Source organism: Centruroides sculpturatus, unplaced genomic scaffold (genome assembly GCF_000671375.1).
Source record: "Centruroides sculpturatus isolate CEXI.00-Female unplaced genomic scaffold, Cexi_2.0 scaffold714, whole genome shotgun sequence".
Taxonomy (NCBI): Eukaryota; Metazoa; Arthropoda; class Arachnida; order Scorpiones; family Buthidae; genus Centruroides; species Centruroides sculpturatus.
In genome coordinates this window covers 9,327-36,489 of record NW_019384967.1, presented here as the reverse complement: position 1 = coordinate 36,489, position 27,163 = coordinate 9,327, and the positions used below count along the sequence as shown (strand labels likewise).

At 24.4% G+C, this 27,163-nt stretch overlaps 1 protein-coding gene across 1 annotated transcript; it reads right to left on the bottom strand.

Annotated features, from left to right (window-relative positions):
* Window positions 1–13,694: 13,694 nt before the first annotated feature.
* LOC111632528 (unconventional myosin-Va-like) lies at window positions 13,695–15,121 on the bottom strand. Its single transcript, XM_023376969.1, has 4 exons — window positions 14,966–15,121; window positions 14,467–14,606; window positions 14,305–14,376; window positions 13,695–14,196 (listed from the first exon to the last, which is right to left on the bottom strand). The coding sequence occupies exons 1-4, from the start codon at window positions 14,991–14,993 to the stop codon at window positions 14,107–14,109; spliced, it is 330 nt and encodes a 109-aa protein (XP_023232737.1). The 5' UTR covers window positions 14,994–15,121; the 3' UTR covers window positions 13,695–14,106.
* Window positions 15,122–27,163: the final 12,042 nt, after the last annotated feature.

Sequence of the window (27,163 nt, the reverse complement as noted above, 5' to 3'; positions counted from 1 at the left end):
TCGATTGCAATCGACAGGTCAATCTTGAAAAATTTTTGATCGATTACAGTGTTTGCTATTCACAATTTCGCATAATACTGAGTAGGAGTTATACTGTATATACAGTAGTAGGTATAACAGTATATTGTGATTAGTTTTAATATAATGAAAGTTGATCGCAGCAACAAAAAGTTAGAACCCTTGTAATACATTATCAATAGATTAGCACATTAAGCTATAATAATAAAACTATACAAAAGAAAAATAAATGAATTTGTAGAGTTATTTGATAAATAAAAATAGATACAGTATTACAATGGTAACGCCAATGTTTATTTATTTATTTAACGTTTTCGATGTTCTAAAAATATCTTATTCAGGAGTAACAGTCATAGAACAGCGGTTCTCAACTGGTGATATGCCAGTTGGCACAGAACACATTTTAAAAATCTATAATCAGTGTCATATTTAAAAGACAGCAAAGATAATCATTAAAAAATACTGTACTTTCAGAAAAGTAATAACTTTTATGTTTTCGTAAAGTTTTCTTAAACTAATTCTAATTTGTCAATTATAAATATCATAAATGTCAGTTTAATCTGATAACAATAAGCGGCAGGCTGAAAACATGGAGTTGTTTTCATTTACATTATTGTAAATGGGTTGTCTTTTAAGTCTAGGTTTTCCAAATCAAAAATTACGAATGGAAGACAAATCGTTCTGAAAAAGAAGACATGACTGTGTTTGAACGGAGGATATTTTTAAATTAAAAATGGAAGATGTGTCCTCCTTTTGAATACTATGTGGTGACCCTGTTTAAGCCTATATTACGGAAATATAAACTTATTTTCAAATAATATAGTGAAAATATATAATGCATGATATGATAAGAAAGTATTTGACAAATTTAATTATAAAATCAGCGAATATAATTTGACGAAAACTTAATATAAATATATTGAATAAACTGTAAGTAATGTCTTGTTTAATAAAGAAAATGTCTCGAGAATATATAATGAATTCTTAGAATTATAAATAACCAAACTGTATTAAAAATTTCTTTAAATTATTTTAAATTGAAAACCAAAAACCAATAACAAAAAATTTGTATTTTCCAATATAGGAAAAATCAAGAAAGTTTTCACTAAATTAAATTTGTAAATAAATAAACTAACTAAAACTTCAACATCGTTTTTATAGAAATTCATTTAAATAAGTAGAATAAAATGAAAAAAAAACTTATACAGTAATTTAATTATTTAAACTCTTATTTTCAGTCGTATTTTAACACAAAAAAGATCGCTAATATAAACTTCAAAATAAAAATCCACTTAATAAAAACTAATAAACTTATTTTGAATTTAGAATAAATATTTTTAAGATTATACATTTACTGTAATAATTATATATTAATTATCTAATAATATAACTTTAAAGAATTGTTAAAATATTAAGGAATTAACGAAAAAAATTGAGAATAAATCCTTTTATTGACATTGTTAGATTTAAATTTAATAATTTTAAATTTCGTTATTTAATTATTTATAAATGGAATATAAAATGTTCTATGAATATTATAATCTAAAATTCTTTACATTTTCGTTTACTATAAGTAATAATTAATAATTAGATAAACAGAATTAAAGATTTTTAGTTTAATTTTTAATGTTATTTCTATAATTACTTTCAATTTAATTACTTAGATTCTTTAAATGAAACACAAAACAAATTAGTACTCTTCTTTTTATCCTTCCATCAGCTTATTACATTTGTATACGAGAGCGTTGGATTTAATAAGTGTCCTCACTCATTCTCGTCCGCCAGTGACAGAGTAGATAAAACCACTGAACACTACTAGTTGGTCGCGGGTTCGCGCTTCATCAATGGGTGCATGGTTTTCTTGATTTTTTTCATGTGTTTAAAACACCTAAATATGGCCAGCTTCCCACAGAAAGTCCTCTTGAGAGGCATTCCCTTTGGTAGATAGCCCATGTTAAGTTACCTTATTCTATCAATCCAATTCACTCACTCGTCTTTTAAACTGTTTTCTCCAATGTCTTCGTTCACTATCTTTTTATCAGTTTCCATCGCAATGAAAAGATTAGAAAAGTGGCGATTTTCATGACCCTTTAAATGAAGACACACTTCCTGTAGAAGGAAATCCTTATGACTTTTACAGTGAACTCTCTCTCTTTCAGCAACATATAATTTTTTCTTGTCATATCATGCGAAAACCATGCTGTTTTAGCATCGTATAGCTTTTCTTTTAGATTCTCAAATCTTATTAATCTCCCTAATCCTGTTAATTTTCGTAACGCCATACTAAATTTTTATTACTTTTCTAATATGGAAAAAATAATAAAAAAGAAAATTCTTTACAACATTCAAAAATTAATTTTATTGATGTAATTAACGTTATACTTTCAACTAAGTGTATTATTTTTCAAAATAATCTTTTAAATACCATTAAAGTCTTGCCCCAAGGGGAAATATCGAATGATGTTTTTATTTTTTAATTAACTAAAATTACTTAATTACCAAAGTACAGCAAAATATGTTCTATCTATTGATAAACAAATGTTTAAGGGAAAATTTTATGAACATAATACAGTACACAGTTTGTTATTATTATTTGTACATTTTATATATTTCATGACTTTGTCATTTCTCTACGATTTCATTTCATATTTTTAAACTCTACTTTCAAATAAACGCATTTTCTCTAATTTTTAGTTATTATTAACGTAATAAACATATTAATTAACTAATGCCATACTAAATTATATTGTAGGCAATACGGGTACATGTGATTATAATTATGCACGTTGTAAGCGGATCTGACACGCAATGTCAGATCCGCTTACAACGAGCATGCATGGTGAGGGATGGAGAACGATGTTCATGATAATTTATTGAAATTTGAATTGGAATTCGAACTGGTATTTCCACGATGATAGGGTTACTGCCCATAATAAATTATGGCAGCTGAACAGAAGCTTGAACGCGGATCCTCTACGATGATGGAGTATTACCCATGATAAATTATGGTAGACTGAATAGGGGATTCGAACTCGGATCCATTAAGGTAATAGCCTGAGATCTTACCATATGGTCAAATTAATAAAACAGAATAATAAAACAATTTAAGGATTCTAATATTAAATTATATAGCGTTTGATTTAAAAAAAGAAAAGAAAATTAGAGAAATTTAAGACGTAGAATTAAAAAAATAGGAAAATTAATTTAAATTTTTTATTTCTGCTTTTTCATAGTTGTAACATCCAACATATATTTTATCATTATCAATGCCAAATGTATTTAAATTAGATATAATGAATCACTTCAGGTAACAAAATAGGAAAATTAATTTAAAAATTTTATTTCTGCTTTTTCATAGTTGTAACATCCAACATATATTTTATCATTATCAATGCCAAATGTATTTAAATTAGATTAAATAATGAAGCAGCTAATTTTGGACTTTTTGCAATNTTAACTACGAAAGCATAATTAATGAATGGCACGAATAATCAAATTTTTATAATTAATAAATGTATAGAGGTAGAATTTTAATGATTATAATGCTAGACAATAAATTTATTTTACAGATTTATTATACAATGAAAATTAATAATTCCATTAAACTTTAACTATGATAAATTTTGGAGTGAATAATGAATTGAAATGTTTGTTATGTTTTATTCTTGGTTGTTCGTTATGTTTTATTCTTGGTTGTTCGTTAGGTTAAAGTATTGTTATTTATTATTATTATTTTTGAAGGCTTTTCTTTAATAAATTCCTGATAATCCGATTATATATATTTAAAAAATAAATATAAAATGTCTTGAATAACGAACGAAAAATTCAAATGTGAAAAATGTAAACGTTCGTGTGTTGAATGATTTATTTCATTATAATAAATAATATTCGAAGTGTAAATACTTCCTCAAGCGATCGGAATCACAGCAAGTAAATGATTCACATGGGTTCGAATTATGTGACCCGTACATATATTTTATACATGATTTTGTTTACTTAGAATAAAATAGAATATTTGTCTATTCTATAATACTTCTTAGGATAGACATGTGCCTCCTCATACAATGGCATAGGAAACAAGCTTTTTACCTGGACTGGATAGGAATGATGGAATGAACGATTTGCCAAGAGAATACCTCTCGAGAGAACTTTCTATGGAAAACTAGCTGCTATTTAGGTGTTGGAAGCATGGAGAAACCGTGGAAAAACTCTATGTGGCCAGCCCTTTGATCAGGCGCGAATCCGTGACCAACTATCAGTGTTGAGTGTTTTTATTCACTCAGCCGGATGGCCGAATGGCTAACGTGACATCCTGTCGCTGAGGAACTCGGGATGAAATCCGGTCGGATCAAAAAACCCTAGGGAGTTTTTCGGGAGTAGTCTATCCGGATATGTCGGTCCTGTGCCTCACACCCTTCGTTCAGATCCACAATGGGTCTGGATGAACGAAAATTGGGTTTGATGAAAAGTCCTTCTTAGTAATCGCAAGGCAGAAAGAGTTTTAAAAAAATCCACTCGGCCACTGGTGGACTCTTTATTTTTAGGATTCTCAGACACAAAAATTATGTCTTTCGATAGTCGTCTTATTCTAATACTAGACAGAATCCTGGATTTTGTTATAAGTAACATACAGTAATATGGGCTTTATGATAGATAAACTTCTATGAAAAAATCACCACGCGTAATCGAAAATTGTCATTGTTCTCACGTGTTTTTGTTTATATTTTTATTTTTCATCCATTTTTTTAAAATAATCGTATTAAGTCCAAATTCAAGTACTGAAAATACAGTAGAACTCGGTTGAGAATTTTTCAAGAATACAATTTAAAAAAAACTTCTTAAGGAGAAATACAAATAATACTGTTTTGTATATTAGATATACAATATTAAATAATAATGCTTTTTATTCTATGATTCATATTTATTTAGCAATGTTCCTCTACAGTACAGTGAGTTAGGCTTATGCAGTATTTATTTATTTAAATATTCGTCTCATGCAGTGCGCTTCATCAAATTTGTTATGTGAGAGGGAAAAAATGTTTTATGGTTCCCACAAAATCACAGATCTACAAAAATCATATTAAAACATGCTTGAAACTTAACAGTATCATCCACGTATTAATAGCGCTTGTCAGAACTTACTGTTTACTGCAAGCATAGTTGCCAGATAATTACGTAAAAAATTGTAAAATCTCTGTTAAAAGTAGCCCAAATTCACGCATGTAATGATATACGAAATTCTGTGCACTTTTTTTCCATATGCAAATAAATGTGTAAAATTTTCGATACAATGCAGTTGAAAAATCTCAGCGGATCTATTTTCTTGTCGTAGACAAGAGTTTTAGTTTAAGTGGGGAATTTTCTTAAACGAGAATATTTCGTACGAGGAAAAAATTTACACATCTCTTATGAAGAAAAAATTGTTTTTTTGAAATTAAACTTCTTACACTTTAAAATTTCTAATGTGAGAATCTCTTTACCGAGTTCCATTGTATTTAAGTCCTGCTGTTGATATCCTCAGTAATTTCCCTAGTTAATACTTAAACACAAGTATAATGAATATAGAAATATTCAGTTAATTTACATACTCATATTGTTATGCATACATATTTTTGTACATTTTAATATATGAATTTTTAAGATATATGTATACAAACCGAATATATCTAAAACAATAAAATATATACCATATTTTATTGATAAAATTTTATGCTAAAACTACATTTGATTCAATAAGAAGTTACGTCTTTATTTAAAAATTATAATGAAATTTTAATGAGGGTACTCTTCAATAAGTGAATATTCTGACTTAGTATAGGAAATATCTAAAATTCTGCTCACATACTTGAAAAATATCATCTGAAAGGATTTAATATGTCCAAGTATTGATATGTTCCCATTTATATCAACAGATATGACTAACTTGTAGACACGGTTATCACTCATCTTCACTTTTAGGTGAATTTCTGTGGCAAATTTCTGCAATATTTAATTTTAATACATTATATATCCTCAACTTTAACATTTAATATCATTCAGTTTGACTGTTCATTTTCACTCCAGAGTAAAAACAGAACTTGTATTCTACTTTTGACACAAATTTTAATATATTACTGAAGAAATTTAAAGAATATTTGGCATGTNGTTTACGTTATAAAATGAGTTGTAAAGATTAAATCTCGCTTTTAATTTTTAACATATAACTTTATAATCACAGATAATGCATTTTTTACTGGAATTTTTGAAGTCGTTAATATATAGAATTTTATGAAAATTCTATTGAAATTTTTTCTAAATTATGTTAATAAAATTAAAACATAGACCAAAGGTTACATTCAATTATATATAGAAGTTGGACTTATATATAAGCTAAGTAAGGTACAGTTTAGAGTCTCATTCTTAAATTAATTATTATTTCATGGCGAATCTTTATTTCTATATTACAGGTTAAAGCTGCAGCAAGTTTAAATCGAGTTCTGCATAAAGGAAAACTTGAGTACATGTATTGGATAAATGACAATATTTATACAAGTTTATTTGGTCTTCTATGATCGTTCTCGTAATTTAATTTAGAAAGTTTTTCAGAAGTTTTTGCTTCTAACTTACTGCAAGCAGAATACTATGAGAGAATTTTTAGTAGTTCGATCTTCAGTAGGGATCATTTTTAATCTTGATGTATTTTCGCATATAGAAAAATTTATAATAAACTAGTAATAAATGACAAATTAAATTATTTTTATGAAATTATATACAATTATTTTTACACAGATTTAAATAAATTTCCTGAAGTAAATGTAAAGCTATACAACTAGAAGAAATGTATAAGGTTGCGTGTCTTTCATGTTATATTTTTGTCATCCTTAACTAGTGTCAAGGATATTAAGACAAGTTTCTTTTTTTCATTTTTTAAAGTAGTGAAGCGTTGTAGAGGTGATAACCAAGAATGCTTTGATTTCATATCGTAAGAAGTTATTTTAAAATTAATTTAGTTAAAAAATCAGTAAAAATGATCGAAGAATAAAAATTAAATTAAGAAGAGATTAGATGTGACTGGATGTGATTCAATTGTTCGAGAATTGGGGGCTGGTTTATAGAGGTCAGAAAGGAGAGAGACGAAAGAACAAAGTGGATCTTTTGTCACATATTAGTGTTGGTATGTTACAATTATATTAACAAAAATTATCATAAAAAAGATATTCAGTGAACTCCCGATGTGGTGAACTCTCAAAAAGATGAATCAAATCATTCACTGTATCAAGAGTTCGTTGTATTCCCTAAGAATAGCATCGGACAAACAAAATTGTTCACTATATCGAATGTTCACGATATTAGGTAATCACTATATCAAGAGTACACTTTAGTTAATCTATTATGAATAAATTCAATTTTTTTTTAAATTGATAAGCATACCAAAGAGGCACTTGAATCATCTGTATACAGTTTTTATACTTTCAGAAGTAATTCAGAAATACGTCAACTGTATATAAAGCAATGATTTATAGAAAGTAACCAATGGAGAAAAGTATAAATTTTCAGAAAATTGAATTCTGAATGTAGTGAAAATCGATGAATAAAAAAAGGGAATTTTGTTATTTCCATTTTAAATATTTAAACACATTTTTTTAAAATTTTTTCTGTACCAAATATTAAAAGGTATTACTCAAAAATTAATTCCAATTAAGTTTACATTGTTTAACAATTATTGTTTTAAATATACTTCCAGCCACTACCTCGAAAACTTCGATTCAAGTTAAATTTTTTAAAAAATAATTTTCCAATGCTTAAAAATTAAAAATTACTTTTTTTAATTATAAAATTGATAATCATTTTGAATAATAATTTTAAAATAATGGATAATAGAATTTGTAATCGCTAAAATATAAAAAAACAATTAATAATTTTCATGTTGAGCGTCTTTAAAAACTTCCGAATTTAGTCCTCATTATGATTTTCTTCATTGTAAAAAATGAAATATTTAATTGTTCATGTATTAAATAATAATTTAATAAGTATTTATTACTAATTACAAAACAAATAGGTATAATTTCAATAGTAAATAAAGCGCTTACACGAGAGCAATAGAGATTTTAGTTATTACTTATATAAATAAATCTTATCCTCTATCATTATTGACTATAGATATTTATTTATTCCCTATTGAATAATTATTCCATCCATTTTTCCCATAATATCAGTTTTGTCTTTGTCATGTGGCTATTCCCTCAAGTATTTTAGTGTATGTCATACTAAGAAAAAGATGAAAATAACTGACAAATTGTGGGTAATCTTCAACATCGATTCGATTCAGAGTGGCTGGGAAAATATATCCATGATCGAAGGCATATGAATGTAATCTGAATGACTAAAAAAAGGGGTGAATTTTATCTGAATCGATACAAAAAAATATGAATATAATCTGAATGACTATAAATATATGAAAATAATTTGAGTGACTAGTTATATGAATATATTAGGGATGACGTGAAACAACTAAATATAATATGAATAGTTAGACAAATATAAATGTAATTTGAATGAATAATTCATAAATGGAATAAAATATGATTAATAAATAATTTAATATACGATACTTAAAAAATAATTTTAAATAATGTATTATTTATTATATTTTATTTTGCATGTAATGAAAAGAATCAACCTGAATGAATGAATTATTTAAATAGTGTTTTTGAATTCATGCATTCTGGAAAAAAGTATGAGGTAAAAATAAAATTCTTTATGATATTTACAGTCATTTTCTTTTAAAATTAAACTAATATTATTAAATTTTAATCGTAAACATTAGCTAGAAAGGAGGTAAATTTTGATAACATACGTTTATTCGTTTGCACATTACATGTGCTAACTGAAGCTTTAATATTCACTACATTAATGCAGACCCAATTTCAAATGGAAAACATTAAACTTGATTTTAATTAACCAAAATTAATCATTTTAAATTCGTATATCAGTAAAATTTTAGATTTCATTCAAAAAATAATGAAAATTACATATAATTTACGTGAATTTTTAATTTTAAAAATCCACCTAAATTATATGTAATTTTNAAAAAAATTAAATATTAAATCTTTTTTATAAATGTATTAATTAATTAAAACTGTTTATTAGAAAATTTAAATAAATAAATTTTAAATGTATTTTTAAACATTTAAACATTAAACATTGCTATTTTAATACATCTAAAACTTTTTATTTCTTAAAACATCTTTAAATAATTATCTTAAAAAATCTTTAATGCATCGATGCATCAGTAAATACATTATAAAGTCATTATTTAGGTAATTGTTATTTTATAAAAAATATTTATGAAAATCTGTAAAAAAATGTATAAAAATAATTATTTTAATTTATTTAAAGGATAATCTTTAAATTTTTATAAATATATAAAAATCTAAAGATCATCGTTTCAACGTATTAATGTATTAACAAAATACAATACAAGATCATTATTTATATTTTCTAAAAATATATTTTAAAAATATTTAAAATTTTTTAAAAAGTATTTCCAAATGTCTAAACATTTTATTAAAAAAATTCATTAAAAAATTTTTTTTCAGCATTTTAAATATAAATGTGAAGAAAATAATGTAATTTCAATAAAGTAAATCACTATCAGATTACGAAGACCTGCTTGAAATTATCAATAATTACATTTAAAATATTGAAAAAAAAATTATAAAATACTATCGAAGCAACTACCGAAGCGATAAAAATATAAAACTAATAAATTTAAAAATAAAAAATATATATAATATAAAAATTATTTTTAAAAAATTCAACGTATAAAATATACATTTTTCTTCTAAAAAATGATAATTTTAAGAGCATTTATATAATCGAAATGCAAAGAAAAGAATTTAATTTCAATATAGTAAGTTATTATCAGATTATCAAGAAGAATTCTTGGAAATTAATTACATTTACAATATTCAAATAAATTAAAAAAAAAATTCGAACGATAGGAAAGGTTATTTTATATTCAGGTTTAGTAAAGATATGAGTTTGAATTTGAATTGCAAATATACAACTCATGTTAGAAGGGAAGGTATCCATTAACACTACAAAATAAATGATATCCTGTTATACTGTTTCTCGTTACAGAAGCGAAAAAGATCGATATAACAGGTGTGTATGTTCATGTAATGTTACAAAAGAGTAGAAGGAATATTAAAGTATTTATTACAATTTTTCTCTTATAAAAAATTCTATTTTCTAATTGTTTGATTAAATGCTATTTCTTCATTGTAAAAAATGAAATATTTAATTGTNATTAACACTACAAAATAAATGATATCCTGTTATACTGTTTCTCGTTACAGAAGCGAAAAAGATCGATATAACAGGTGTGTATGTTCATGTAATGTTACAAAAGAGTAGAAGGAATATTAAAGTATTTATTACAATTTTTCTCTTATAAAAAATTCTATTTTCTAATTGTTTGATTAAATGCTATTTTCTTCTTCTTCTTTCTTCTCTTTTTCGTCTCAAAAAGTTAAAAAATAAATAATATGAATAATCTCATTAAGTATGACAGTGGAAAGAAGATTAAAATTCAAAATTTTTTTAATAAAATCAACCTCTTACAATTGTTAAAATTAGAATTCTTATCTCACTTTTATTTATTAATTTTTTCTTTTACTTTAATATATATTTATACTTTAAAAATTTATTACTTTTACAGTTATAATTGAAAAAATTAAATTAAATTTTTTATTATTTTTTCTTTTAGTTTTAATGTAAAGTGGCGAGTTTAGGTTATGTAAGGCCCTGACAACTCTATAAGTTTATATAATTTAAAGCCCGTATCACATGGATCATATCTAGTGTAGTATCTCAAGATCTTCACAAATCAACAAATCCCGGACTTTCACAGCACTTGCCGACCGGATCTTGTGGTAATAAACAACAACCCGAAGACTGCGACCATCGTTGACATAGATACACCATTCGAAAACGGCGAGGACGCTTTCAATCGGGCCAGAGAAGAGAAGATCCGCAAGTACGAAGACCTTGCAACCCACTACAGACGCCAGGGCTATGATACCTACATCGACGCCTTCATTGTTGGGGCCTTGGGGGCTACGACGCCGCCAATGAAGGTGTCATCCAGCGCTTAGGTATCTCTAGAAACTATGCTAAACTCATGTGACGCTTAATGGTGAGCGATTGTATCAAGGGCAGCAGGGACATCTACACTAGTCATCTTGGCCCTCGCTACCAGAACTGATCTACAAAACTCCTTCGCCCTGTAGCGCATTTCCCTTATGTACTGCAATTCATCGGCCTTATGCCCATGTAAGCGCGTGTCAAACTTACCTCTGTATATTTGTCAGGCTACGAGCCCTTGGAGCGCGTTTAGGACTCTGTCCACACTTCTGTACTATATTCTAGCAGGCTAAGTGCCCATGGAACGCGTTAGGGGCACCGCCCCATTTACATATTCACCTCTTAACCCATTTCTACGCTTACTTGCCGGCCAATGTGCCCATGTAAATACTCTCTACCTAACCGGTAACTGAATTGTAAATATTTTATTGATTTCAATAAATGGTTTTTAACTCTGTTTTAAATAATAGGCTACGATGTTGTACTGGATTCTGAGTACTCAGCTGAGATCCTAGACTTTGTACAATATCAAATATTAACAAACGATATTTGGATTATCCTGAAGATTACCAAAACCGAGTATAGAAAATTTGTACGCATGTAAAGTCCTGAAGGCCTGAGTTATAAGACAAAAAACCTTGAACATAAAAACATAAAGTTAATGATTTATACATTTTAAACTGATTTTTTAATGTTCTGAGTGTTACATGTAAAAAAGTTTTACTGTAGCTCATTTTCATATATATATAAGCTTCTTATATATATATAAATATATATATATATATATACAGTATATAAGTTATGTAAAATATATCTTAAAGTCAAATTCTAAATAACAGAAAATCAAAAAAATTTAAGATAAATATTTTATATATATATTTTAAAATTTATATTATTATCCCTTAACAACATGGGTAACGTTTTTACTTTTAAGTAACATGGTGTGGTCTCATAGATCGCATAGTTTAATTTGCGTTTATAATGCAACATTTGTAATTAAAAGGACTTATTCAATTTTAAAGATAAGAATATAATTTAGTAAGATAAGAAATGAGCTTTATTTCGTTTGTTATTGATTATACAAGTTTGAACTGAATTTTGGACTAATAATGTCAGAATTATTAATTATTTTTATGTTNTTTCTTTATCGTTAATTATAATTATTTATTTTTAGAAAATGTAATTTATGCGTGTAATGAAATGACTTCTGTGATTTTATATAATATACTTGTCAAATAATAATAAATAAATGTATGTACCTGATTAAATTTATTATTATTTACGTAAAATAAGTAATTCACTTTTAGTTATAGTTAGTTAGTTTTTTTTATGGCGCTCAGTTATAAGGGTTGTATACATCTAACGCAGTAATTATAAAATTTACATAAAAAAATATAAGGGGTACTTGAGAAACAACTAATGGGCTAATGGGGTACATCAACAAAAAAGGTTGAGAACCACTGCTTTAGCAGATTCAGTTAATGTACAATGGAAACAAGCTAAACTCATCAAGGGGGCCAGAAATAGGCACTATATCTAACATGTTGAAGCACTGCAGATTTATAAGTATGTGCGTGAGGGGTATTCTGTTATTTACAAGGATCAAAACATGCTATCTTCAGTATGGAGAGCTTGGTACAAGATAGATACTGTATAACCTGGATGGCTGTTTTTTTAATCATGTATCTCCTAAATTAAAGTCACTTGCATTTGTTCTTTTATGTTATTTTTATTCCCTTTTTAATCTTTCTTGTGCCCTTACAGCTAACATCTTTTATATGCAGAAATCACTCTGGAAAAGTTTTTAAAAAATTTACCAACCATTTTGTCAATTTTTAATTTTTTCTCACCACTTCAAATTATTTATTATCACCAGTTTTATTTACTAATTAATACAGGTGCTGGTAGCCTTATCAGTTTGGTGTATAAAAAGCAAAAGTAACATGTTAAGCCATCACTTAAAAGTTAGCAACAGGAATCATTTTTGAATAATTTTTTAATGAATAATTCTCGATAACACATTTTATCACAATGTTTAAACAGTTTCACATGTTCTGTCATGTCAAAGATTTTGTTTTAGTCTACTGGAAAAAGATCAAAGTGAAAATAAAGACACATCAAAAAATTCCTCAATCTGGAAACACAGGGCAGCATTGCATAAGAATTGCCTTTGGTTCTCAACATCACTTCCTACTTTTCTGCCTGAACTTTCTACATGAAGTGATGAAATTGTTAGGCGTTTGGTGCATGGGACTACCATCACAAGGGAGCTAGACATTTTGCTGTTTTCCTGAAATGTGCTTTGTAACTCAATTTCATACTAAATGTCAAAATAAGCAGACTAGGAATTTTATTCCTACTTTAATAAAAATATCATCAAGTGACAATTTTAGCATTATGAAGCATGAATATTGTATATGTATTAATTGTATTTATATCATTTATTTATGTTATTTTATTATTTATCTGTTATTTGTATTTACTTATTTTATTTTTATCTTTTATTTTATTATTTTCTTGTTTCAATTTAAAACTGATTCAATGTTCTTATGTTTTATGTTCTATGTTATTTCTGATACATTTCTAAATCAACTGATTTAAAGTTTATAACCTGAGAATTGTCCTTAAAAATGACCAAAAATTTTAATTATTAAAGTTTTATTGCTGCTGTAAAAAGTTTTGTGAGTGTTAATATCTACTGAAGCAGTTAATTTTGGTTACAGGGTTATTTAAACATTTTTAGAATCTTGCTCTCTCTAATAAATAAATAAATAAAAACCTTAACAATATTATATATCCATAAAATATTTTAATATAAAACCAAAACTATTCATTTAAATTTATATAATGATAAATTATTTATATGTAGTCAAGTGAATTAGATAATACACAGGCCAGATAATTGAAGGCTGGATGATCATAAGTCTATTGTATTTGGTTATATGAAAAATCAATGAAAATTTACCTGATTTGCATGCCTTTGGACCAATGACACATATCTTTTCTCAATAATAAATTGTTCAGTGCTCCAGCACAAATAAAATAAAATAACTGTAACAATATTAAAAAATTTATGTTAATAAATTTTTAATGGGCTTACTGAATTAATTGTTCAATTATAAAAAATCATATTAAAAATTTATTTTAATAAATCTAAACCTGTTTGAAAACTTGAGATGTAAGTTCAGGATCTACACCATGCACACTTAGAATAACAAATACAGAGTTTAGCTGAAATTTAAATGAAAAATAAATTATTACAATATTAATTACTTCATCATCAATTCATTATTTCAAAGAAATTTATTATTTAATTTTTACTTCTTCAAGCAACATAGCCAGTGCTTTCTGAGGCTCTATAAATGATTCTATTTCACGAGCTGCACTACATGATCTTCCTCTCATACCTGATGGTTTACTAGAAATACCTGGTATTGCTTCATGCTCTAAAATAGCAGGCACTAAAAAAAATTATATATAAATTAGAAATGATTCTCATGAAATAAATTTGTTGTATTATGAAAGTAATAAAAGTATCAGTCATTTCAATAAAATATTAAATTATACCAACAAATAAAAATTTCAATATAAATAATAGATATAAAATATTTGTTTAAAAATGATTAAATTCTATAAACTTTTTCTTAAAGATTATAAAAATTAATTGTAAATGTAAAAAAATTAAAAATATTCTTTCAGATTCAAATAAAAAACTTAACTTGCATAATAATAATAAATTCAAATAAAATTTAATAAGAAATTACTTAAGTAAAAAAAATTACTTGAATAAAATTAAAAACAATTAAATAGTTAACTCTACCAATTAGTGGTTGCACTTTTTCCTCCATAATTTTAATGACAGCTTGATATATCCATACTGCTACATCACTCAGTACTTGACGATATTCTGAGAGATCAAAATTTCTAAGGCATTGTTCGTTTTGTTTATTTGTATTATTTGCTTGAAATGCCTATAAAAGTAAAACAAACTGTAATATTTGAATATTTTTAGAAATATTGTATTTTAGTATATATTTTAAAATTTATATTATTATCCCTTAACAACATGGGTAACGTTTTTACTTTTAAGTAACATGGTGTGGTCTCATAGATCGCATAGTTTAATTTGCGTTTATAATGCAACATTTGTAATTAAAAGGACTTATTCAATTTTAAAGATAAGAATATAATTTAGTAAGATAAGAAATGAGCTTTATTTCGTTTGTTATTGATTATACAAGTTTGAACTGAATTTTGGACTAATAATGTCAGAATTATTAATTATTTTTATGTTTTCATTAGAAATTTGTATATTATATGCACAAAATAAATTATTTTATGTCTTAACTGTGTCTGAAAAATGTCTATCCATTTTCTTTTTTGGCCACAGCTAAAGCGTACAGGTCGAAAAATCTAGTAACGTTACATACATGCAGCGGCTTCAGAGACCGTTCGAGAACACAAACTTGAATAAAACGAAAACCACTACAGATTATCACGTACATTACTTTTAAAGTAGCAGACAGTAAGTTTATTTATTTGGTGATCGCCGACGTCCGGGGATCGGGCATGACACATGAAGAAGAAGTTTATTTAGACGTATGGAGAGAGAGAGAGATGATTTTCTCTGCTCTCAGGAGGGAAAATTGTAGAAAAATGAAATTCCTTAACGGTTACTCAGACCGCTCCAAGTTAGTTGAAGGTTAAGTTTATTATATTTTAAGGAAAAACATTTAAATAAATAAAATGAACAATATTGTAAACTATTTAATTTATCATATTTTTATTTTACGTAAATAAAAATATCAGAAAATGACGAATAAAATATTATAGAATAAGATAAGTGCTAATTATTTAAACATTAAAAATAATAAAAACAAGAATAACAATTTGGGATAAAGTAATAATAGTAAATAACACTCTTATTATGACTTATAAAAGTTTCTTTTATTATTATTTTGCCCTGCTTTAGTTTTATTTTTATTATTTTGTATGTATTGTAAGTTATAATAAGGATTATAATAAGGTCTTATTACATAAATTCAATATGGGCTGATTTATAATAGTTACATTACAAATCAGAAGATTATAAATTTTATGACAAATTATTTTTAAACATATATAAGCTTACTGCGTTTTATATCAATATATTTATCCATTATTGTGGAAGTGTCATGAAATCTATTACAATTATTCCTTTTGTTTAACATAAAATGTAAGTTATAGAATTTATTTACAATAAAAAAGAAAAGAAAAATTTATAAATTTTTAAAATTTTGTAGTGAATTTTATATATTTATGTACATATATTTGTGGGCGTTGTAATATTATTTCAAGCTAGATGAGTCTTATATATATTTCTTTATATACAATTTTCCAATCAGAAAATGGAGAAAGTCAAAGAGAGCTGTACTAAATCCTTTTCGTTTCAGTTAAGAACAATATCCGATAAGCCACTTTTTTCTATGTTTTTGTATCACCAAAGATATTATTTAAGGATCCTCTTGGTCACTACTCAACTTTTCTTCTTCCTCCTTTTCTTCTAAATGGAAGATTTCTAATCCACTTTTATAACTTTGATTTGCATAATTTAAAAAGCAGAAAGAAAAAAATATATATACATTTAAAAATTTAAATTTAATTTCAAAAATTTTGATATAATTTTAAAAATAATTAATAAAATAAATTAAATTATAAATAATAACAATTACAATAAATACTGTATTAAATTATATATGCAGTATTTTAAGGTAAATTTTAATGTATTAAATAATTTTTAAATATAAGTAATGAGTTAATTATATTGAAAAATTATGAACTAAGGTTCATATAATAAAGAATTGAATTGAATTGAATTTAAAAATTATTTTTTAAATTCAATTCAATTCATATTTATATACAGTACTTCTTAAATAAATTAAATTAATCTAATTTACGGAATTTTGATATAATTTTTGAAAAATTAAAATATTAAGTTATTTATAATACTTATCAAAATAATTATATAAATATAATATACATCTATATTATACGATATTTGGTATTAAGTACACAGCCTTAAAGCGAATCACAGCTGTTTTTCTAATTTACTTGTATATATAAAATCTTAAAAACTAATTTACATTATTATTTATTAAGCGTTCAATAGCGCTAGACCTTAAAAAACTATACAAAAGTAAAAGTAATAAATAAAAATAACTGAAAAATTAGGGGTTTTCCTTTAAGAGTAAGGCAAGCGCTATACAGTAGAACCTCGAAAACTCGGCCTAATGTGGACCGAAGGGTGGCCGAGTTTGCGAAAATGCCGGGTTATCGGGAATGGGGTTAAAAAAGGATAAGTATGCGTGTTTCCTCAGAAAATAGTGTACTGTACTTGTATGTATTGTTAACTTGAGAATACAACAGAGAATAAACTGCCCAAATACCCTTAAACAAAGGAAAAGTACGTCCTTTATGAAGGCATAGAGCCTTTACTACATGAAAATGAAAATTAATGAATACACTGTGTACAGTAATTTACCTGATAAGACAGACCTCAGAAAAATACTTTATGAGAGCTTTTATACTTTTATAAAGCTGTCTATAATTAAAATTAATTAACTAAGGATTTTTTTGCCCAGCCAGGGTGTGGACGAGTTATCCGGAGTGCCGGGTTATCGAGGGCCGAGTTTTCGAGGTTCTACTGTATTACCCAAGCGTTCTAAAGTGAGGCACAGTACACCTGTAAACTAACTTTGAGATAAATTCTAATATCAAAAATAATTTTTAAATATAATTAATAATCTAATTACATGTTTGAAAGTTACATGATTTAGTGGTAACAATGAAAAATCATTCATTTAATAGTTTTCTTCCACTCATTGGGCTTTGACGAAGAATAGAGCTATTTAGAAGGGCGTTATATCGAGAATAGACTGCACATATATTTATATTAAAACATTTCTATACTAGCATATATATTTATTCTGTAGGGCACTTTCTAATTATTTAATAAGTATATTTTATTTTATACTTATAAATTTTTTACAAGTACTATATCTATTTATATCGTTCAATATTTATAAACTTAATATAATGATTATATGTAAATTAATTTAATGAATTTTATAAAATATTTGATTAATTCTTTTTAATTAATTAAACTTTTATATTCATTAAAACTAATCTAAGAAGATTTTAAAGATTAAATAAACGTCATTGAAATTTATCCGATGAAACACTTTAAACCAATATCATTAAGCTTAAAATATTTATAATTAATTTTTTAAAGTTTATATTAATAAAAATATATTTTTAAAAATGTACTTTTTTTAAATTAAATATTTTATTTTGCATATAATGATGTTGGAAGTTTGTAGAAATCTTTCAAGCATCCTCATCCATCATTCAAAAATGCTGAAGCTATAAAGCTGGGTACTTCAGTTATCATCACCATTATTTGAAGATTAATCAATGCAATACTTCACCCCTGAGTTTTTATTTTTTTTAGATTTTTTAATAACTTTATTCCGTAAAAATTCCTTAATTTATTATATATATATTTTATGATTATTTTTATTATTTTTTGGCCTATTTTTAATTCCTGTTCATAGCTTAACTCTCCAAGATGGTGGTACAAAATGAATATACAGTATTAAATTAATCAAAATAATTAGATATAATTAAAAATCAAATTTTTAACATTAAATGATAAATAAATTAACTGCAAAACTTTTCGAATTGTCATTAAAATTGCATATAATTGCATTAATTTTAAAATAATTGTAATCAATTTAATATTAAAACTATTTTCATTTTTAATCGACCGTAAATGAAGATTAAATTCAAAAATATGCTATTTAGATTTAACAAAGTTTTAAGTTATATTAATTAGATTTATCTTGATCGTTTAATAAATTAAATCTACAAGTTAATTTATTACTGATTTATTATTAAGTAAATTGGTACAAGAATAAAATAAATATAATACGCTCACCTCTTCCTAGGTCCAGATATGATTAAGTTTTATAGAAAATAACTAATTTTATAATTGAGTTTCTCAACAATTTTTAAAATTATTTTTAGAAATTTCATAATCTTTTCTAACTGTTTTCTCTCAGAAAGTGATCGAGATCTACTGGTTGGGATAACTTTCTCTGATTAATTTCTATATATTTTTTTTTTCATTTTTTAAAACGATTTGAATAGCAATTACAGCATTTCTTTTAATTTTTAGATTCCAATCTTTTCTAACTATAATACTACTCGCTACTTTCCTGCTACTTTACTAATAGTATCAGCAGATCGCGATCTACCGGTTGAGAGAAACTTTTCTCAGTAGAGATTAATAAATGATTTTTATATTTTATAATGATTATCAGTGTCAACGTTTAGATACTTCTCAACCTTTTTTTTCTATATTCGTTCATGAATAATAGCAGGAGCTTGCGATCTACCAGCTGAAAAACTTAACTCTAATTAATTATTAGTGAATAAGATAATGTTTTTGAAAATTGCTTTTAATCAGTAAATCGCCAGCTACGAGTTGGGAGAACCATTTAGACTAATTTACATTATAATATATTAATTTCAACTATATATATTTATCCAAAATATATAGGCCTATATAAAAAATATAATTTTTATAATGTAATTTTATAATATATATATATTATCTGCAACGTAGCACGCGTACTACCGGTTGAGAAATGGTCATATTCTGAGCTTATAAACCATATTTTCAAGTAATAATATAGTTTTTTTTTTTTTTTTGGTAGAATGACGGTATATTTATAACTATAAAAGGTTAAAGTAATAAATTATAAGTATGTCGCAACAATAACATAAAATTTTTTATTAAAGCAACAAAAATTACATTATTTCAAACAGTAAAAATAAAAATATAAAAATGATAAAAATCACATTATTTATTACCTAACTCTTGCTTTTATATTTATTAAATTAAGTTATAAAAATATATTTTTAATTAAAAAAAACTAATTACAATTTTCCTAGTAAAACATTCCTATCATATCTTTAATTAAACTAATGCAATTTTCTGAAAAACTAATGACAATTCACAATTAGAAATCTTAATTATATAAATATTTCAAATGACATTTTTATAACTAAATTAAATTAATATTTTATTTTATGTGATTTTAAATCATTAACTATTATTTTAACCTACATTACTTTAAAAATATATTAACATTTCTCTTAATGGTACGCGCGCTACCGATTGGAAATTCTGTAGCAATATTGTAACACATTTTAAAGTAATTTTACGTTACATATACTACTTTATAATAGAATTCTTTTTTCCGCTCAAGTAGTAGACTTACTATCAGTTGGGAAATCTATTGATTCCAAGTATTTCGTAGCGCAAATGGCACCAGTTTAAACAAAAATGTGTATATAATTCTTAGATGGAGTAACAATGTTAATTCAGTTATTCCTTCATTTAGATGCATATTTGTTCTTCTATATGTATATTTCAGATTTTTCACTTTACACAATTGGTTTATATTGATGTTTATATGAAGTTTTGCGCCCATTTCGGGGGAATAATTCTTTTACAACTCACTCAAATTTAAAGCACATAGAGAAATTACTATGTAATTAATTTATATTATTCACTAACGCTTATTTCTATTTAATATTCTTAGTATTAAAAAACATTTTAAACTGTAAAACAACATAAAAACTGAATCTCATAAGCTAATTTTCGTACATTTATAATCGCCAGACGGAACATTTTGTATTTTTTACACTTTCACTTATTGATCATTACAGAATAAATTTAAAACAATGAAAAAAATTTTTTATATCACCAATCCAGTATCTCAAATTTTATTGGTGCGTTTTGAGCAATCAGAAATGAGATTTCATATAATTTTGTAATTGTAATTTTGTACGCCATTTTGTAAAGTAAGTACAGTAGAACGCCAATTATCCGAATTGATTGATTCTACAGGTGATTCGGATAATCGAAAATTCAGATAAGTGGATTAATATGGAAAGAAAATTACAGGGTATACAGCACAGTATTGTACACGTACTGTGCTGTATAAATAAATACAGTACGTGTACAATACTGTATTTATTTCTTCATTAATATGAGAGTAGCATCTTACTAATCATTTGGATTTGTCACAGCAAATGGTCGTCACTGATCATGAAGTCGCAGGACGTAAGAGAATTGCAGTGTGACTTTAGTGGGAGAGAGAAAGAAGCTCAAGTGGTGGTTCGGATAATTGGACATTCGGTTAAATCGGCGTTCGGATAATCGGAATTTTACTGTATCTTCAGAAGCGCCAAATAAACCAATGTTGTATTATGAATGTTTTTCTTATAAATATATCTAACTATACGGCACTGTATACAGTATAACTTTGATTATCCGAGGCAAAACTTGTAAATGAATAGGTCTACACTACTTTTCTATTACTGTAATTCATGAAAGAAAGTTTAAAAGGATAATTTGTATTACAAAATAATTGTTTCTTTAACGTTTTATAAAATTATAAAATGTTAAATCTTTTACAACGTACAAACATTAAATCAAAAGCCTGAATTTCTTCTGAACAAGCACACAACGGACAATCTGGACAATCGTAACTAAATTATTGTGACGTCACTTAAGGTCATTGTTTTTCAAAATTGACCCAAGAGATGGAGAAAATAACAAGTGAATATATTTTAAAATAAAACTGGTAAAATTTGGGAGGTGATTTTCGGCAACTTTCTGTAATTTATACTCAAATAATATCATGCTACATATATTCTGTTAATGTAGAGATGCGTAAGTGAAGATGGTCTGACAAGTAGACAACAAGTAGTCTGTCAAATGTAATTAGAGTTAGCTATATTTAAATTTAAATGATTTTCTGTTTGTATTAAAATGTTATGTAACTCCTGTAACAAGAGCGATCTTAATGGTATAAACTTTTGGAATTGAATTGAACATCATGCTATACATATTTTATAATACACTATATATATTAACAGTTTACTCAAATAGTGTGCGTACTTTTAGTTGAGATATCTAGCCTTTTTATGAATGTAGCTCATATTTTCAAGTAGTATCATGCAATTTTTATAAAGAGAGTATTTACAACTAATACAAAATGATTAAGCTGCAATTTGAAAAAAATTATAGACCTATAAATTCTCACTATTGTCCGTCTGTCTTTCCTTAATTAATCTCGAAAACAAAATTAGATAGGTAAAAGAGGAAAACAAATGTGGAAACCTTAGGGGCAGGAGGTCTTGATTAACTGTACAGGAACTTCTTGTACAAACCAGAAGTTACGTTATTTCAATGCAAAAGTTTATTTTTAAAACAATATTATTTAATTTAATTTTTCTTTTTTTTGTTTTAAATATTCGAATTTAATTTATCATCAATTGAATGAATGTCATCTTCAGACACTTCTTAATATAATTGAAGTCAAGTATTGCAACTAATTACTTTCAAAACAGAAAGCCATTTTTAGAAAAAAGTTTTGTGAAACAAAAGGAATATCGATTCATTAATTAAATTAATTGTTTCCTTGTAATAAATTCACTTTAAATTACAAAGATGAAGTTTTTTTGTGTTTTATTTTTAAATTGAAAACATTTAAGAGATAATTTTATATAATTATTAAATAAATATTTTAGTGTTCTATTTGTATTTACATTTTAGAAATACTTATTTGTTATTTTTTAAATTTTAAAATAATCATTTTGTTTTATAAAATTCGAAAAAATGATTTTTTTGAATTTACACAAAATTATTTTGTCATTTTAAATTAAAAAAAAATTATTTTTGTGTTTCGAAAATTCTAAAAACGCCCATTTTTATACTTTTTAAACTTTTAAGAAACCTTTTTATACTTCTAAAATTATAAAATATCCATTTATGTTTTCTAAAGTCCAAGAAAACGTTTTTATACTTTTGAAACGCTAAAAGTACCTGATTTTACAATTTTTAAACTTCCAAAAAACCGCTTTTTCCATTTCTAAAATTCAAAACAAATATTAATTTATGCTTTTTCAACCTTTAAATAAAACTGTTTTAATCTAAAACACTAGATTTAATGTTTTTATACATTTCCAAATAACATATTTATATATTTATTTATTTTATTGCATTGAATTTGGCAATGTCTCGCGGACAATATTTGCCATCTTTCATTACATTATATTTCCAAAATCTTAAAAATATCCAGTTTTTATTTTATAAACCTTCTAAAACATACTTTTATATTTCTAAAATTCTAAACGCACGCGACTTTATTTTCTAAACATCTGAGAAATTACTTTTATCTTTATAAATTCTCATAAATATAATTTATAACCGTTTTATTCTTTATAAACTTCTAAAAAAAAGACAATTTCTGTACTTCTAAAAATTCCTAAAAATGTCCAGTTTTATTTTAGAAAAAAAATTCTAAAGTAACAAAAATACTAATTTTATTCTATAAAATGTAATTATTCTAAATATATTTAGATCTTCATTATATTACTTGTTCTTTATTATCTCAGCACAATAAATTTGTAATGTCAATAATACACTTGTTCTCATTTAATCGTCAATCAAGCAGCCACTGGCAGGTGTTTTGATGAAAAGCTGCTGTTTCCTAGAATCTTTAAGAGAGAAAATTCCAATTTGTCATTTATGTCCAATTGAAATTTCTGCAGGAAATCTTATCAAAACTAAATAATTTGTCTTTAATTTTATAGAAAATATTATCGAAGAATGCCCTTGGTTATTGAAATATTTGAATAGTTATTGAATATTCCAAGACAATTCATTTATTACTAGTACACATTAACTGTTTAATTATAATTTTCCCAACTTTTCATTATTAAGATATCGTATTTAAGATGAAAATTCGATAAAAATATTTTCTTAATTAATGTTAAAATTATAAATTTTTATATAATAATTTAATTCATATGCTATTTTATAATTAATAATTATAATTTTTGAAGTTTTGATGAGTAAAATGAGTATAAATAAGTATTGTGCTTCTAAAAAATCCGATGTTTTATTTCTACACTTCTAAAAACACTTAGTTTTTATTTATGAGGTTCTATAAAGCCCATTTTGTACTTCTAAATATCTAAAAAAACATTCATGATTTATTTACACGCTTCTAAAAACGCCAATTTGCTATTTTATAAACTTCAAAAAGTATTGATTTTACTATTTTTTCACTTCTAAAAATTATCTTTAAATTTGCAAAATATTATTTACATTTATAAACTGAAAAATCCCGATTTTGTACTCATAAACATTTAAAACATACACAATTTTTACTTCTAAAAATGCTAATTTAGTACTCTCAAACCAACTATTTTATCGCTTTTAAAATTCTAAAAATATAATTTTATATTTCTAAACATCTAAAGGTAATTATTTTAAAGCTTTAAACTTCTAAAAAATTAATTTTTACTTTTAAAATTTCAAAAATTTCTATCAATATTAAATTATTTATGAGCTTCTAAAGACATTTTATTTTAATATTTTATTTATATCCAATTTTTATTTATACACTTCTAAACACGCCAAGTTTATACTTTATAAACTTCTAAAAACACTTATTTTTAGATTTTTAGAGAGAATTATATCTTTATTTTGTATTTCTAAACTTCAAAAACCTATTTTTTTATATTAAAATTTTTAAACCTTATATTTTAAATTTTCTTTAATATTCTAAGCGCACTATTCTATACTTATAAACCCCTAAAAAACTACTTTTATACTTGAAAATTCTAAAAATATCTATTTTCTTCCTTGAAAATAAGTTTCTAATATGATTTATAAAATAAATTTCTACTAAAAAGAAGTAATATTATTTTATTTTATTTAAATTTCATTAAAATATTATTTTTTCTAAAATTAAGAAAAAGAAAGAAGTTTTAATCTTCACATTCTTTAAGGATCTTTTCAACGTTATTCAATGGGGACGTCCTTATAATTATTTTTTAAAAATTATTCCGAAGCTCATTAAAGGCAAATTCTTAAAAATTTGCTTTAAATAAAGTTTATTTATTTTAAATAATAAAAACTAGAATATTTATTATTGTTTAAATGATCAAAGTAAAAATAATATTATAAAACAATCCTATTAAGTAATGAATATAAAAAATTAATTGAAGAAAATTTTATGAAAAAATTAGATAAATAAATTAATAAGTATAGAGATTTTATAATTAAACATGACAAGAATTTGGAATTTTTTAATAAAAAATGAAATTATTAGCTTATAAAATTGTAATAAATTTTTATTTAGCATGTAAAAATTTATTTATTTTTTCCAAAATTTCTGTATTTTTTAATTTCTGTATTATAAACGACAAAACTTTGATATTTTTTTTATGACAAAAAATAAAATTACTAGCCTGAAAAGTTGTCACACATCTTTATTTGTAAAAACTTTTATATATATTTTTCTAAAAAAAATGTATTTTTATTATAAAAAAAGACAGTTGACATTTTTAAAATATCGATTTTTTAATGTTATCAGTATAAAATTGTAATGAATTTTTATTTTTTTTTTCATAAACAATTATTTATTACCTTATTCTAAAAAATTTATATACATTTCTTATAATCAGAAAAAAATATCTGTTAAAAGTTTACTTTGTTTTAATTATTAACTCGAAAAACTGTAACGTAATTATTATTATATTTCCAAAAAAATTTATAAAATGAAATAAATAACAATATAGGCCTATATTTTATAATTAAAACTGGCAAAAATTCGAGATATTTTAATGAAAAATCAAATTATTAGCGCAAAAAATTGTAATTAATTCTTATTCATTTCTAAAAATTTTTTTATAATTTTTATTTATTTTTTAAATAATCAATATTATACTTTGCGTAGGTTTCTTTAGATTGTGATCATTTCTTATTGATTATTCATGAAGATGAAGAGAAAAATTATTCATGAAGATAAAGAATTTAATCTCATTGAAAACTTCAATATCTTCCGTTAAAAACAATTTTTAAATTTATTTGAAACTAAATAATTCGATTTTAAAATAAAATAATAATAAAAAAAATCTGTAAAAATTAATAAATTTAAGTACAGTACACGAAAAATTTAAAAATTTATTGTATTTTAGTAAAATAATTTCTTTTGAAAGCCTTAAATTTAATAAAACAACTTTTAGTAGCATATTTATATTTTTAATTTATCTAAAAATAATAATTATAAAAAAAATTATATTTTTGAAATCGTTTCAATAAATTATGATTTATTTTTTTATTTAAATTCTGGTTTATTTATATTTATAAATTTTTTTTTATTGAAAAAGTTATTTTAGAAAATAAAGATTAATAACGAAAAGTTGAAAGCTAGTTCAATGCCTTTAATTAGATTTGTTAGAATTAATGTTGTTACTATGCTCTACAATCTAATAAAATATTATTTTTTTTATAAATAAATAATGTAAAATACAATAATATATAGTTTAAGTTTTTGTATTTATAAAGTTATAGCAATATTTACCTTAAAGAACATTTAAAAAGTAGCAGTTTCATCCTCCTAAATTTATTTTAAAAAAATACTAATTTTATGTTTATAAATATTTTAAAATATTAATTTTTGTCCTAAATTTCCAAAAACATTCATTTTAACTTACTAAATACTATAAATTTTGTGTTTGTAATGTCGAAAAATGTCTATCTTTTATTTTTAAAGTTAAAATTTCAACGTGTCACTTTGAAAGATTTGAGTCTGAATTTATAAATGCCTCGAAGCGTTAATTTTCTTTTTCTAAATTTCTAAAAAAATATCTATTTTGTATATTTTAAATTCTAAAAATAGTAATTTTATATTTTTAAACTTTAAAAAAAATTTCAATTTTACATAAAGCATAACCGTATAACCGTGATTTTTATTACAAACTTTTAATATATAACTGTAATATTATTAAAATAATTATTAAACTTTCAAAATTTAATTCTAATCTAAAAAATTGTCTAAAAATTTATAATAAATTTACTTTTAATTTTTTATAGTTATAATAAAGTTTTGAA